The following is a 17,818-nucleotide window of genomic DNA, read 5'->3' as shown; positions in this document are numbered from 1 at the left end:
TTAAAACAACCTTGATTTTATTATTTTCAAATTACTCCGAGGTGTTTTGACAGTTTGACAGTGTTATGACAGTTTATTTTTACATTTTGATCAGACTTCGCAGCTCTGGATTTAAACTAAAGTGATTAAAATGTAATAAGTACGTATTTTAGCGATTCCAAGGTGGAAATAAGATTTTAAAAAAATAAGTAAACAATGTCTGTTAAGAGGAAATAACGTAATGGATTTAATTACTTTTTTGGCAAACTTTATTCCGGAGTTTAACAGTAAAATTGGTTTATTAAAAATTAATTTAAAAAATGGATATTATTAGTTCGTTACATTTTCCGCAAAATTCTGAGGTAGGACTGGGTCAGGATCTAGCATCCTCCTTTAATGATTGGATATTTATGATTTTAAACTTATTTCGTGGTTGTTCATTATGAATGTTATTTAAACGGGTACATACCACGATAAAACGACGAGATTTTTATTGTCGATATTTCGACCCAGTTGCATGGATCGTGGTCACGACGGGACTGAAGTTGCGAGATGAGAAGTGAAGTCAGCTGTTAGGGGCAAAATCGATCTACCCTCTTTCTTGTTCTTTTTCTTTTTTCAACGACCTCGCGTTTTTGGCTGCAACTTCAGTCCCGTCGTGACCACGATCCATGCAACTGGGTCGAAATATCGACAATAAAAATCTCGTCGTTTTATCGTGGTATGTACCCGTTTAAATAACATTCATAATTGGATATTTATTTTGTGAGTAACGCTAAATCTCTTGGCGCTATGTATACTGGCAATCAGCCAGTATATATATTTATCATCCCAGATAAATGAAGTAAATAATAATGTAGTTAGTAAAATATATTATCTAGCAGTGTTTTATTAAAATTTTGACGGCCTCCGTGGCGCAGTGGTATGCGCGGTGGATTTACAAGACGGAGGTCCTGGGTCCCCCGGCTGGGCAGATTGAGATTTTCTTAATTTGTCCAGGTCTGGCTGGTGGGAGGCTTCGGCCGTGGCTAGTTACAAGTTACAACCCTACCGGCAAAGACGTACCGCCAAGTGATTTAGCGTTCCGCTACGATGCCGTGTAGAAACCGAAAGGGGTGTGGATTTTCATCCTCCTCCTAACAAGTTAGCCCGCTTACATCTTAGACTGCATGATCACTTACCATCAGGTGAGATTGTAGTCAAGGGCTAACTTGTAAAGAATAAAAAAAAAAAAAAATCTATATAATATAGGAACATAACTCAATAAAAAATTTAAACACAGTAAAGTAGACGCTATATGGCTGCGATAATAATGCCTGGCACGAAGTATTATCATTATCAATAGTATGACAATTAAAGCAAGTCAATCAGTGTGGTAAATTGTTCAATTACTGCAATCAAGGTTCTCATAGCGTCACAATATCAGATAGGTAATACAGGAGAATAAAGATCTCACCTTGATTCGTAGATAATATAAAATTATATTTTATTTACAAGGAAAAAATAACTACGTTCAAATTACTTACTTAGGTATATAACCTGTATTTCTCTGCGTGATCGAATCAGAATTGAGGAGATCCGCAGACGAACCAAAATCACTGACATAGCTCAGCGAGTCGAGAAGCTAAAGTGGCAATGAGCAGGCCACATAGTTCGAAGAGCCCGTTGGGGTCCCAAAGGTGCTGGAATGGCGACCCCGCACCGGAAAGCGCAGTGTTTGTCGACCCCCTACTAGGTGGACCGAGGACATCAAGCGGATTGCAGGAAACCGCTGGCTCCTGCGGCTCGAGATCGTTATGTTTGGAGGTCCATGCAAGAGGCTTACGTCCATCGGCTGATAATGATGATGATGATGACAAGTCCAATAGAAGATAATTGCTCTGAGACTGATAATGATGAATTATTTTCGCTACGTTAACTGAAATTGGTGTAAATGAGACCAGACTCGTTACATACTACGTTGGTCGACCCCCCACTAGTTGGACCGAGGATATCAAACGGGTTGCAGGGAGCCGCTGGAAGCTGGCGGAGACCATTGTGCTTGGAGATCCATGCAAGAGGCCTATGTCCAGCAGTGGACGTCTATCAGCTGATAAGGTAAGTAAAGTAGCCAGCAGTATAGTACTGGTTCGGTAATATAAAAGGACGATTTAATAGAGAAACAGTGATTACCTGACGTATGTCCCGCCTGGTGACCACGGCTGTGGTATCATTGTACAATAGCCCGTCGTCATTTACTATGGCCTTGCATTCGCTTTTCACCCTGTGAACAAAAGAACAATGTAAATGCAGTGCACATATTAAATGGTTCTCATGCAAAATTATTTGGTCTGCTCATCAGATCTAATAGTTCCTCATGTTAGCTGCGCCCTATAATGCAATATTTTGTATAAATTACTTAATGCGATAGTGATAGCCCAGTGGATATGATTCCGGAGGGTGTGGGTTCAAATCCGGTCCGGGGCATGCTCCTCCAACTATTCAGTTAAGTATGTGCATTTAAGGAATTAAATATCACGTGTCTCAAATGGTGAAGGAAAACAGCGTGAGGAAACCTGCAAACCAGAGAATTTTCATAATTCTCTGCGTGTGTGAAGTCTGCCAATCCGCATTGGGTCAGCGTGGTGAACTATTGACCTAACCCTTCTTATTATGAGAGGTGACTCGAGCTCAGCAGTGAGCCGAATAAGGGTTGATAACTCGCACTAATTTATGTAAATTTAGAAAGTGAAATAAAGTGAGTATGTTCAAGTCAAGACTAAAGTACGTATCTTACGTAATTTACGTAAAGTACTTTTTTATCCTTTACGTAAAATAGGTAGTTAGTAAGTTATAAAAAAGTACTTTAAGTACTTTTTTATAACTCACTAACAACCTCACTAACTACCTGATCTAGCGGACAAGAAGTTTGATTCATACTATACCTAACTATATGAGTATGTTGGAGAAATAAGTTTCATCAACATCAAAACATTGTTGCTAATCCTCGGTTCTTATTTACGGTAAGCGAGGTCAACTGATTATACGTTTACCTTTACGTTGTAAAACCATTGGACGTGATTTCAATAAAATCGTTAATAAAAAATGTCTAATCCTAATAAAGCGGGATTTATATTTGTCTGACGTGACGTGTTGTGACGCATCAGAACAGAATCTGTTTCATACATTTTTCACGTCAGACAAATGTAAATTCGCTTTCAGTAAAGTTTGAAATATCGAATCAATATGACGCTATGAGGCGTCTAAATTTCCTACCACCTTAATTTGACCACCTTCAAAACAATAATAAAAATGCATTTTTAGATCCATTTTAGACCTCAACAGCTTTCCATCATTGATTGTATTCAAACAAAAGCCTAACCTAATAATATCTCAGAATACAAGTACATAAATAAAACTAATAATATAGATCCGAACATTTGGTATTTACTCGTAAGATGTTTCACACAAAAATTATTTAATGGATTTGGCTGAAAGAAGATGGCCCTCTCACCATTTATTGTTTGCCCCAAAAAAAAAAGTCAATGAAAATTAAGGTTTAAATCTTAATCCATGTTTATAAAGTTCATTCATTTAATGGCAGCCCCGATCTTATAAGTAAAATGATTTAAAAAGCCCCGATTTTTAATAAATAATTTTATTTTTACATTTTTCCGTCGATGGATTTCCGAAATTTCATTTTTATCTTATTTTTGAAGTAGTTGAAGAGTTTTGGTGACAGTTGATCTCATCACTTCGTATCAATATTGCGATCTAGATAAAATTATCTTAATGCATTTACCATATCAGTTATTATATCGTTCAAGTTACATTATCGTAACCAGAAACGTAAACATATTATGTAAACTGATAGGAAAATTGCGTAACATAGTGGAGGATTGTAAACAAACAATTTAAATTTCTTAATGCCAGAGTTTAGTTTTGTTTACCATATTCACAAGCGGTAAATGTATAATTTTATCGACGAAAAACCCAGCTTTTCATATCAAAGATAAATGTTAATGTATTACGACACACCTCTGACTAGTTTTTTTTTTTAAATTAAAGATTCTACTTGCTTATGCGCATCGTGTTTTTATTTAGTTTTCTTCTTGCGCAGTTTTTATATTTTTACGTTTATGTATGAATGAGGAATATTTACTTTGCAAAAAATGTGCAAGAATCTGCAAGCGACAACACCCAGATTGGACAGAAAATCTCTGTACGTTTCACTAAGAAACCGGAGCATCCTCTAGGGATGTTTTACCCGCGTGGTTCCCGTTCCTGTCCAGAGTACGGGGATAATATTTAGCCTATAGCCTTCCTGGATTAATTGGCTATCTAACACTGAAAGAATTTTTCAAATTAGATTAGTAGATCCTGAGATTAGCGCGTTCAAACAAACAAACTCTTCAGCTTTATAATATTAGTATAGATCTTAGCATCGATCGATGCGGGCGCCATGTCTCTTTCTCCGTTACTCCGGTTAAGCCCTGGACTTGTGATTGTAACCAATGGGGTTGTTAGTTAACTGCCAAGGGTCTTCTTGACTAACTAACTTAACTTAATTGTCAAGGATAGCCTTGACAGTTAACTAACACTTCCATCTCCGTTCGAGTTGTTTATATTTGTTGTTGTAATATTGTTTTTTATCCGAAGTTTTGTGAAAACGTAAACAAGTAATTTTATTTTTCAATTAAAATAATGTTATGCATATTTTTCGGTGGTTGCAATTGGCAAAATAGCAACTTTACACAGTTGAATATACATGTGACGAAATACGTGTGACGAATGACGGCTGACGAATCCATTCGATGCGAATAGTGTCGCCATCGTACAGTATATTTAGCGTCGACCATTTTCACTTGAGAATAGCTCTATTATGGACTTCGTATAAATAATGGTTTGAACAAATACGAGTAAATAATCATTTCATTCAATACAATAATTAAACAATAATACAAACATAATACAAACATATTTTTTTCCGATTTTGGAGTTTAATTTTCCTCAAGTACCTACTTATTTATTGCACGTTTGATTTGGTGGTAGACCTTCGCCAAAGACAGAATAAAATAAATAAAGAAGGCATCTTGCGATAGTGAACAAGACGTACCTCATTCTATAAAAATATGTAATACGCTAAGTAAGGCGCATTTGGAACCCTCGAAACATTTTATGTTTTCGATTTTACTTACCACCATTAAATCATGACATAACGTTTGAAAAGTGCTTGTAAAGTATTTTATACTTGTGAGGTTAAGGGTCTGGACTCTAGAGACCTGCTTTCTTCCAAAGGCACCACAATCCAAAGTCGACAATTGGTTACAGCCTACCTTAATTGGCTGTGGTAAGAGCATAGACTAACAAACCTTCAGCCTTTACCAGGCTCTTAGGGTGAGGGTCTTAGACTGAGGGTCTTAGTCCAAAAGGGAAGTTTGATATGCCCTTTTTTAACAAGTACGCTGATGTTTATTTAATAAACTATATTTGTTAAATACGTAAATTGTAAGTGCCGACCTCACTTTGATTTTCCTTGTGGTAATTTTACTGTTGAGATTATATATAATGGTTTAACACATAATTAGCTATTTTGATCAGATGAAAAATATCATTTACGCTAAAATTATCGGCTAAATTTCCATTTCAATCGCATGATAGTTGTAATTAAAACAGATACAGTCTGCAGTTCAAATCTAATATTTCATCATAATGCTGGTTATCCTTGACGAAGCTTGTTTATGATTTGATAGATGAAAATGGTATTTATCATAATTCATAATGCAAAGAAGAAAAAACTTAAAAGCGTTATTAAAATAATAAAGTTTAAAAAGTTAATTTTATTTTATTTATACATCATATGCTCACCAGGACATATATCAATACGAGAAAAGTCATTTTAATGCTGTCCGAGGTACATCATATGCTCACCACGACATATATCAATACGAGAAAAGTCATTTTTGACGGCCGCGTGGCGCAGTGGGTAGTGAGCCTGCTTTCTGCATCCACGGTCGTGGGATCGATTCCCACAACTGGAAAATATTTGTGTGATGATCATGGATATTTTCCAGTGTCTGTGTGTATTTATACATTATATAAGTATTTATATGTAGTATATAAATGTATATGAACATTACAATATCAACTATCTTAGTACCCATAACACAAGCTCCTCTGTATGCTTACTTTGGGGCTAGATAGTGATATGTATTGTTTAAGTATATTTATTTAAAAAAAAAAAATGTTGTCCATGGTACATCATATGCTCACCATGACATATATCAATACGAGAAAAGTAATTTTAATGTTGTCTAAGGTACATCATATGCTCACCACGACATATATCAATACGAGAAAAGTCATTTTAATGTTGTCCAAAGTACATCATAGGCACACCACTCACCACGATATATAACAAGACGAGAAAATTTATTGCTGCTCAAAGGCAGTGGAAACGAAAACATCGCTCTTTCGTCCCAGTACAACGTAAGAGAGAGCCAAATTTTCGATTGAATTGGATATATTAGTCAACATATTTTGTCTTTCTATTATCTCGACATATGTCGTGGCGTAGTGCGCATTTTAGACCTACTGTAATCAATTTCAAAAAACCCATCTGTATTCTTAAACCTACTGTTATCAATTAAGGTAAATGCAACTTCGTTTTCACACCTAATTATATTATAAAAAAAAACACGTAGGTACTACAATTTAGTTTTAAAAAAAAGTACATTAAGAAGCGATTAGGTTCGTGTACAGGTAGGTATAAGGACAGGTTTGGGGACTGTTTATGCGTAAGGCAAGATTAATTTAACTTATAATAAATTGAGTATACTGACGATGTGGCTTTGTGGTCGTCAGGAACCATAGCGATGATGTTGACACTCATGTTGACCCGCAGCATGTAGTTGACCCAGCACGCGAAGAACATCATCAGGGCTACGTTGAACCGCGCCGGTATCACATCTGAAATGATATTTATATCCTTTATTTTTCTAATAATGATTCTCGTTATTGAAACCGCACTCAATGCTGCGCTTCACGAATTTACTAGAAGAGCTAGTACGGGAGGAATGGCATTGGATCACAAAGCTTGCCTCCACTTCTAAGTGACGTAAGACCACGACCACTCTCGAGAATGTAGCGACGAAGAGGAAGAATAGATTCTCGAAAGTATACTTTACAGTTATAGTTATTTAAGTGCCTCTTACAAACTTACTTGCCTCCTTAGCCAAGTGGCACGTCGACTCTCTTTCTACGATCGCTGACGTTTCGAAAACTAGAAAGATGTTTGGGAATGACATTTGCTATCGACATTTCACGTGATCAAGATCTGTCATTCCCATACATTTTTCTAGTATTCGAAGCGTTAGCGATGGTAGAAAGAGAATCGACATGCCACTTAAAAATCGACCACGTGTGTTTCGGGTTTGTCTTTTACCCTCGTTTTCTATATTTATGTAAGACAACTTTATAGATTAACTTTGCCTACAATGACATCCCCTAAAAACTGCTGCCTTAGGCTCCAACGTACTTAGCCTGCTGGTAAATCTGGCACCACTTTTAAATTTTCTCAAATGATTTCAATGTATACTCTAAAATTTTGACGGCCTCCGTGGCGCAGTGGTATGCGCGGTGGATTTACAAGACGGAGGTCCTGGGTTCGATCCCCGGCTGGGCAGATTGAGATTTTCTTAATTTGTCCAGGTCTGGCTGGTGGGAGGCTTCGGCCGTGGCTAGTTACCACCCTACCGGCAAAGACGTACCGCCAAGCGATTTAGCGTTCCGGTACGATGCCGTGTAGAAACCGAAAGGGGTGTGGATTTTCATCCTCCTCCTAACAAGTTAGCCCGCTTCCATCTTAGATTGCATCATCACTTACCATCAGGTGAGATTGTAGTCAAGGGCTAACTTGTAAAGGGAAAAAAAAAATAAAAATAAAAATAAAATAAAATACAGCTATTTTTGCACACAACGCCTGGGCAAAACCAATGTGCAAACATATGCAAATCACACGATATACTTATACAGTTATTCTCAATTCAGATCACAAAGGTCACAGGCATATTCTTTGGGGGCCCCATCGCTTGCCAAATAAATATTCAATGTCAAATAGAATCAAGGAGGCATCGAGATGAGGCCGGAAATCTGTTTCAAGTAAAACGAACATAACATTAGCAATCAAATGCGACCTCGTAAGAACCTGAAAGCCAGTTCGCGGAAGATAACTTTCAAATGCAATGTCAATAACAGATGGACAGTGACAACAGCTTGACCACAGAACTGGTACGTTTGATTGTATTGAAACCAGTTTTTTGCCAGTTTCATAGACTACTTTCGTAGTTCGTAATCTAATTTTTTATAATCTCTGTGCTAATCTAAACTGTATCAGTTAGTGAAATTAAAAGTAGGCTTACCAATGCCTCTATGATCCAGTGGTTAGCCGATGTGGCTTCGGATGAAGAGGTCTTAAGTTCAATTTCTGAGTCAATCAATCAAGCTTTTTTCAAACAGGGAAAATTCTCAATTCGACGCGTATGTTTTTTTATGTTTGTTACCTCATAACTTCGCCATTTATTGACCAATTTTGAAATTTCTTTTTGTTTGAAGGAATCTTCCAAACTGGTTACATTTTATTTTCATACAAATTGGTTTAGTAATTTTGTGTTACAATCATAATAATTGAAATACGTCTTTGAAGTCGGTTCCATTTTTATGTTTAAAAGATTTTTGTTCCAAAGAATTCTCTGTAGCTCCCCGAAAAAGTTAAGTTTGGAAAATTATTAGTATTACACCCCGTCCATCCCAAATATCAGTAGGTAACAAGTATTAACTTGCGAGTCCAACATTAGCAGAAAACAAAGAGTGCAAAATTATTTATTGAAACAAGTGTCGATCGCGCCGAGGTTTCCACGAATACCGGAAATTCACGAACACTTATAAATGCCAATAGTAAAAGAAGAAATAAAATACAACAACAAACAAACAACAACAAATACAACGATAGACTTAAAAACCATCTGAACCACCTGGCTATCCAGTTAACAGTTACAGGCGATTCGAGGCTTGAAAAGACGACAAATTCTTGATTGAAAGTCTGATATAACATAATAAGTTTAGGGAACTTCTCCCACTGGGGAAGGAGGTTTCTAATCGTCAAATCTCCCTAAAACTCCTCTGCTCAAAGCTTGTTGACTGATCGCATGAGAACAACTGAACAATAGAACAAAAAAGTGTATTTAACGTCGGACAGCAGCCAAACATTAATAGCCCTAATTAGGTACCTACACCTAGATGACATTTCCTAGTTGACACTGTTATTTTTACTAACAATAGGTTTTTCTGAATACGAAAAATGCAGTTATTATTGATCTGATGTTAATTCTACTCGTATTAGATAGCTAACTTACGACAAGTTGAGTTAATTGATTATGAAACACAGCTAAAACTCACGTGATATTGGGTCGGAGTATGCCCGACTAGTTTTGAACCCATACGGGGCCCTTAGTCATGAGCTGGTTCTTGCAACGCGGCACGATCCAAACTGCGAAGCGGCGGCCGTGTTTCATAATCAATTAATATGAATAACACTCACGATAGTTTAAATTCTAAAAAAGTTGAGTTAAGTTAATGTAAGCTAAGTTACTGACAAGTTAAGTTAAGCTAAGATGAGTTAGTGAATTGACCAGCAGAATTGGCCGTTAAATTAGGTTCATAGAAGTGATTATAAAATGAACCATTGAAAGCTATTCACAATCAGTAGTTTAGTTTTACAAATATCTAAGAATCCTTGTGCAAGATATAAAACCCATGTATGATTAAAAAAACAAGTTACGTCTAACTGACCTTTAAAATATGAGTAGGTTGTTGTTTAGATATTGCAATTAAATTATAATATCGTGACATGTGTAGGAGAAAGTGGATGAATTGATTTAATCTAGTTTGGTTGAATAAACAAATAGGTTTGATAAATTAAATTAGTTTGACGAATAACTTGAATTTGAATTGAAGAAATTAGTATAAGATAATTGGTTACAAATAATCATAAGTGAAATTTCAAAAAGTTCTTGATGACACCAATGACACCAGATACTAGGGTTAAAAAGAAGTAAGTACAAAATCATTAACGAATTTTAAATTTTTGTGGAAAAGTATCTATGTAAAACGGATTATTTCTTAATTTTTCATCTGTAGGGGTTAAATGGAATTTGAAACTTTTATAAACTTAATCTTTTCATCTTATATTCACTGTTAATTGGTAGATATAGGATAAAAAAATAAATGACGCGGGTCTTCGCTAGTAAAATATAACTGCTTGTTGTTGACGTTTGGATTGTGGTCTTTCGTTAACCATGAATGAATATTTGTAGTAGATGCTAATACTGAGTTTTATACATACACTAATAGACGCCGCGCGGTTTCACCCGCGTGATTTCCGTTCTCGCAGGAATACGGGGATAAAATATAGACTTTAGCCTTCCTCGAAAATGGGCTATCTAACACTGAAATAATTTTTAAATCGGACCAGTACTTCCTGAGATTAGCGCGTTTAACCAAACAAACAAATAAGAAGATCTCATCGACAGACAAATTTTATTAAAGTTCCATCTACATTGGAAGATAAATTAGGTCAATGAGCAATATACAGGATACAGGAGGAAATGGAATAGTAGGGATCAAATTGCTTTCGAAAAATAGAGGCTTTTCTCTTTTTTAAGAAATGTGTTTTTAGGTTGGTAACAACCTATTACATAAGTTCGAAATCGGTACATTATTGTCCCATATAACTTAATTCAATTTGATAGCTACTGATTCCTACTATCACTCCTTAAAGGGATCGCTATACGTTTCCCACGACCCTGTGTATGAAATATATCTCGGAAAATCAATGGTTCCCATGGGATTTGCGAAAAACCGAATTTAACGCGAAAAAGGGCATTAGCATCCCCTAGTTATATAAGATTGTGATTAAATTCCACTAAAACTGTATGAAGGTTCAATTATAAAAATGATTTATGATTAGCATTCAAGGTGGACATTGTCTGCAATTCAATTCTTTCGCGTTCGCTTACTGTTGAGCAATGCTCGTTTTATTGTCCACTGTCGTCGCAACAAATACTTGCTAAACACGGTCTATTTTTCCTTGGCTAACTAAAATGTAAACAAAGTTTTTCTAGCCAACTAAAGATACTTTATTTACAAAACACTGTATAATATGTGACAATGACACAACATTTTTACACAACCGAGTGACGCTGAAAATTTTCTAGAATAAACATGCATTCGTTTTTTAAATTTTCGTATTTTGCTTTCTCATTTGAATGCCATATAGGTTATTTTGGTCCGAGCCTAGTTTAGAGTGTCACAGGGAAGTCCTCTAAGAAAGTTATTCCAACCATCTCTTCTTATTCTGATTTTGAGCCCCACCAAATCCCGGTGATTGGTAAAAGAATTGTCAAAATTGGTTTAGTGGATATAGAGATGACCAAATTAGATCCAGTGATAAAAAAATTCTTAGCCTTGAATTACGAAGTTGGTGTCCCTTGCATTAACTCTTAGAAACTACAACAGTGTTTTTACACACAGGTGACTTAGTTTTGTGTCTATAACTTTTTCGTTTTTAACGCAGCACCTTGAGATTTTAAGTCTACAGTAGCCCTAAAACACGCGGGGAAAAAGTTTTAAGCGAGCCTTTAAGGTTTAAACTGTCGGTCCAGGTCATTATTAACATTCGATATTGATACAAAATCAAATTTTATCACCCTTATTAAACCCGCACATCCGCATTATAGCGTAGTGGGCCTAAGCTCCATATATACTCTCCTATACGGCTAGAGACCAGCCCCTGTAGCCAAGTGGCACGTCGATTCTCTTTCTACGATCGCAAACGCTTCGAAAACCAGAAAAATGTATGAGAATGACAGATCTTGATCACGTGACCTGTCGATTGCAAATGTCAATGCCATTGTTCTAGTTTTCGTAGCGTGTAGTTTTGTAGGCCGTTAGAATTCGATGACAGTGATGACAAAATAATCCTACTTCATACTAATATTATAAACGCGAAAGTTTGTTTGGATGTTTGTTACTCTTTATCACCGCTACTACTGAAGCAATTTGGCTGAAATTTATAATGGCAATAGATTTTACTCTGGATTAACACATAGACTACTTTTCATATCTGAAAAATTTATGGTTACCGCGTGATTTGTAAAAAACTGAATTCCACGCGGACAAAATCGCGGGCGTCCGCTAGTGTAAACTAAAACTTAAATAATTGTGGCAGAAATTATTCTAGCCTCTACAAATTGTACACCCGTATGCGCATAAATAATCGCAGACATTTGCGTAATTATGTGTTGGTTAATGGCGTTGCTTAGCCTTGCTTTCTGGAAGAGTCCACGGTGCGGTGAAAGTGTAAGAATGCAGGGCTGGAGCCTGGCGCCGACGGCGAGGCGTCGAAGAGGCGCCTTACTCTAGGGTTGTTACATAAATACATCCTATCCTACAAAATCCTCATGAGAGGAGGCTCGAACTCAGCAGTGAGTCGAATATGGGTTGATAATCATGAATGATCCTACAAAATATATAAACGCGAAAGTTTGTATGGTTGTTTGATACTCTTTCACAAAAACTACATAATTTGGCTGGAAAAGAGATACTCTGAATTAACACAGGTACTTTTATATCGGAAAAATCTCCCGCGGTATTATTGAAAAATTATTTTAAAAATGCGAAAGAAAATTTGTTGTTTGCTTGTTACCCTTTAACCACGAAACCGCTTTCACCAGTTTGAAAGCTACATTATTAGCGAACACATTTTCATTTCCGACTATGAACACATCATAGTCACCAGTATACAGAACAAGTAGGCTAATTCACTGATTTTGACGTAATGTTAGTTCACATATGGAATTGAGATTCTATGTAACAAATGTCATCCGGTGCCTCTTGACAACCCTTCGTGGATATCATAGAGTAGGTAGATGTCCAAAAAAAGACCAAATTAGTGAATATGCCAGCAGGCAAACTAACAAAGAAGAAGCGCTAAAGCATAAAATAGCTTTTAAGTAAAACAAGTATTTTAATTAGAAGAATTAGGATTTAGGTTGCCAACATACAAAAGAAAATAAAAAAAGAAGAAAGGAAGAGACAACCCTACACAGCGCAATAACATTATCAATTTCTTTTACCACCTCGCCATTATTCCAATGGGACTGACATATGTCGAACAGCACTTTCATGGACTAAATTAATACTTACAAGTATTAACGGTGAGGCCTACTTGTTTGACGAAAAATATTTATACAAGTTGGAATTTTTCGCACATCAGTCCCAAATACGGTTTATTTACATAACAGGATGAGTGAACCGAATTGTTTTTTTGTATCGTTTACTTTATTATCAGTTATGCGTCAGATGATGCGAATCTTAATATATAAACGCGAAAGGCCTTCCATCATGAAATCTCGAAAACCGCTTGACGTACAAAGATGAAATTTGGCAGGGAAGTAGTCTATAGTTAAAAGGTGTCCGCTAAGAACGGATTTTGCAATAGGGCCGGATTAAAGAGGTCTAAGGGCGGTCGTCTGCTAGTTCATCATATATTTTAAGTGTTGGTCTACCCACTAGGTGGACCGAAAATATCAAGCGAGTTGAAGGAAGCCGCTGGATGCAGGCGGCTCGAAACTGTGATATTTGGAAGTCTAAGCAAGAGGCCTGTCCACGGCTACTAATTATGATGATGATGACAGATTCAGACTTCTCTCCTTTTATGATAGGGGGATGTGGGGCTTAGCCCAACAACGCTACTCTAATGTCTATTAGGTGTCGTATTATTAAGTATTAGGTGTATTATTGACGGCTATAAGGTGATAATGAGATGAGTTCGAGTGTCCAGTTCAAATTGCAAGTCTGTAGCACGGGCTACAGTAATTTTACTTACAATGTAAAAGTGCGACTCGCTTATACCTACTCGTACTTGTGAAATTTTGCAATGATACTTATAGAACTGGCCAATAAAGTTGAAGCGTTATTGAACCCACAGATCATAAAGTATATACTTAGCCCTCATTCGCACGAGAGTTTTTTTATCGGACGTTTAAAAAGCGTTTCAATATAGTATGGAGATCTATTTCCAACGCCCAATATTGAAAATGCAACACTGCTCGAAAAAAAGCGAAATGTATTATAAACGTGTGAATATATACTTAGGTACTTGAATGAATGCATTTGTTGAATTTAAACGCTTATTTAACGTCCGTTAAATAACTCTCGTGCGAATGAGGACTTATGCTGTGCATAAGCGGATTCACAGATAGTAAACGCTATAGCTATTATACAGTTTTTAACTATTAATTATTGTTATTAATTAGGTACAGCAGGTTAGATTTTCTTTTCAAGTAATATTTTAGAGTACTAGTAATTTTTATTTTAACCTATGTCTGACGTATAATAGAGGGGTGTTATTAGTTTGATGTGTCTGTCTATGTAGTTGTAGCTCCTAAACCAATAGACCGAATATAATGCGATTTTATTTGTTTAATAGCTAACATGATTGAGATGGTTCTTAACTCTACACAATGAAGATCAATATGCTAATAAAAATATATCGAAAGTTTTCAAATATGTGATTATTAAAGTCGATATTCTACTAAAACTTCAAAATTTGAAATTTTATCTTGTAGTATAGGAGTTTGTATTTGTATTTTATATTTAGTGAGACTGACGATTGCTACCTGCTCCACTCCATCAATGTCTAAATGTATTTTGTTTTTAATCTAAAGGATACAATTGGTTCTACTTAATGTTAAATAATACAACGTTGCAAAAACTCACAAAAAGCATCCGGTTTTTGATGCTTCGTATGTTGTTTATCTTTTTTTGTTCGATTGTGGCAGGATCGTTGAATCGTATCGCGTTTCCAGTTTCTGAGACACTGATCAATTATAAAATTACTAGCTGACGCGACGCGATTTTACCCGCATGGTTTCCGTTCCCGTAGGAATACGGAGATAATATATAGCCTATAGACTTCCTCGATAAATGGGCTATCTAACACTGAAAGAATCTTTCAAATCGGCTCAGTAGTTCCTGAGATTAGCGTATTCAATCAAACAAACTCTTCAGCTTTATAATATTAGTATAGATTAATTACACCTTCAACAGTCGATCTTTTAATCATTGAGCGATTTGGGTAGATGATCTGACGGCCTTCGTGGCGCAGTGGTATGCGCGGTGGATTTACAAAACGGAGGTCTTGGGTTCGATCCCCGGCTGGGCAGATTGAGACTTTCTTAATTAGTCCAGGTCTGGCTGGTGGGAGGCTTCGGCCGTGGCTAGTTACCACCCCCTACCGGCAAAGACGTACCGCCAAGCGATTTAGCGTTCCGGTACGATACCGTGTAGAAACCAAAAGGGGTGTGGATTTTCATCCTCCTCCTCCTAGTTAGCGCGCTTCCATCTTAGACTGCATCATCACTTACCATCATGTGAGATTGTAGTCAAGGGCTAACTTGTAAAGAATCAAAAAAAAAAACGTTCGCTAATAGTCAATATTCATATATTTCAATTAGAAATAAATGAAAATTCATTTATTAAATAAATGAAAATTCATTTATTTCAAAGAGAACCTACTATGTCAAAATCAAAGTTTAAATACATTTATTTCAATTAGGCCTAGTTTCCAAGTACTCTTTAAACGTCGGGTAATGTTATTAGATAATGGTGATAATTAGTCGAAAATTTAAAATTCAAGTTACGAGGATTTCAAACGCGACTTGGTCCGAGAAGAGCTCACAACAAACTCAGCTCAGTCCGTAGAAAATATCCAAAAATGAGTTTTATATGTCCAAGACATTGAGTGGACCCATAAAACCTGCTACATACCAAAGACACCACAGTCGAAACTTCATAATTGGCTACCGTATCTATTCACCCATGGTAGGAGAATACGCTGAAAAACTTTGAGCCTTCATAAAATGAGATATACAATACGCAGGTTCTTAAATAATATACCTTGGGTAATGGGTTGCTAGAAATCTATAACTTTGAATTACATGATTATAACTATGACCTATTATCTAATTAATCATTAATTTTTTTTGTACACTGCAACTAGGAAGACGATAGCTTTCCTTTACACCGATCAAAACTAATCGTTGATTTGCCGATGATTTTAATCACAGTTGTTGAAAATTATGAGTCTCGGCAGACCAAGTTCTGTATTATTTAGGACCGTAAAGGCATGACAATGAAATTTTGTAAATCATTAAAGGGTATTTGTATATAAATTTCAAGAACAAAATTTTCCTAATATGGTGAATCAAATTTATATTTTATCGAAAATATCAGATTTTTATAATAATCGTGATATTGCAGCTTTAGCATAAGCAATTAGCAAGTATAAATCAAGCATTATGTTAGGAACACGTGAGTTACAACGTCACTGCCAAAAATCAGGTTTCTCCATCTACGTTTGATACATAATGTGATCGTGAGCTCATCCTCTCGACCGCACATTTTCTTTTATAAACCTGAAGTTCCACTCTCAGTATAGCCGGTTTGAGCACTAACATTTTTGTATTCTCACAACCTTATTACGTACGTATAAATCCGACATTTTAATGCTTAAGCTACGTATTCATTAGCATACTTTTTGCATACAATGTTTAGAGTAGCTCCTAGGGAACTTGGAATGTAGCACGTCCTATCCAGGCTCAGACCAATTATAGAAGGACCTGTATCACATTCATAGTCACGAACAAAATTGTCTGTCATTTTCTGAGGAGGAGGAATTTTCTGATTTTCTGAGATTTGGTATATATCTTATACTAAACTAGAACTTTTTGGCCGTTTTTTAACCGACTTCCAAAAAGGAGGAGGTTCTACGTTTGGCCTTATGTATGTTTTTTTTTACACTATTCAATTACACAAAAAGGTATTTTTACGGAGCTCTTTAACCGACGAACACTATTACAACTATTTAACATCGATTCTATAGATAGGTACAGTTTTTATAATCGCATTAGATCGTTGATCATATACTTTGACAGAAAAGTAACGTCTAGCGAGGCAGATCCAATCGCTGTTTGAAGGGTGTGGTTTATGACAAAATTACAGCTACTTGAGGCATAACACCCTCATTTTGAGGGTAGGATAGCACTTTGTATTCCTAACATGACAGGCAAATGGTTGGTGTGGGCTATTTACCTGTTTCTTTAAATAAATATACAGGGTGCTGGGGAGTATCCATAACTTCAAGGTTTTGACGAGACCGCTTATATTTGATAAATATATTGCAATCTAATATTGTCTGAATTCTGAAGATGAAACAGTTTCGTATTTAAACGAGTAGTGTGGATGTTTTGTTAGATTAACATTTGTCTACTGTTTGCAAAATATATATATTCATTCTGTTTAGATTATGTACCTACTTCTACACAATGATCAATGATGTTACAAGAAAAAAAGAGGTAGATAGGTTACATAAACCACATTCGATGCTTACTGCGACTGAGCTTAGGTTTGCTAATTAGCATAGTTTTAACGTGCCACTTGCGGTTCGTGTATAACCTATCTACCTCTTTTATCTTCTAACATCATTGCTTCTACAGCTTGCCTGCTGTTGTTGTTCAGTTAAACTTAGAAACTTTTAAATCATAAGTTTCAAAACATCAATTTATTGTTTATATGTATGTGCCTTTACCAGAGCGTACCTAGCCATTTTGTCTTTTAATAGTTTTTATTATTTTTGTTACCCTGTCTCAAAGGTAATATAAAAGTAGGTATACCTAAATGTCTTGGAAGCTAAACATGAACCACTTCTAAGCTTGGGACTTTTGAGAAGTTATTATTATTA

At 36.0% G+C, this 17,818-nt stretch overlaps 1 protein-coding gene across 1 annotated transcript in view; it reads right to left on the bottom strand.

Moving 5' to 3' along the window:
* LOC112045261 (uncharacterized transporter slc-17.2) overlaps window positions 1-17,818 on the bottom strand; it is a 43,186-nt gene that overhangs the window by 18,243 nt on the left and 7,125 nt on the right. The window contains exons 2-3 of the mRNA XM_052887270.1: window positions 6,801-6,927; window positions 2,152-2,242 (exon numbers count right to left, since the gene is read on the bottom strand). Of these exons, the coding sequence (XP_052743230.1) occupies window positions 2,152-2,242; window positions 6,801-6,927 (218 nt within the window). The remainder of the gene's footprint in view (window positions 1-2,151; window positions 2,243-6,800; window positions 6,928-17,818) is intronic.

The sequence above is a fragment of the Bicyclus anynana genome, chromosome 19 (assembly GCF_947172395.1).
Source record: "Bicyclus anynana chromosome 19, ilBicAnyn1.1, whole genome shotgun sequence".
Classification (NCBI taxonomy): Eukaryota; Metazoa; Arthropoda; class Insecta; order Lepidoptera; family Nymphalidae; genus Bicyclus; species Bicyclus anynana.
Note: the sequence above shows the minus strand (reverse complement) of the source record. Positions and strands in the feature narration are given on the sequence as shown.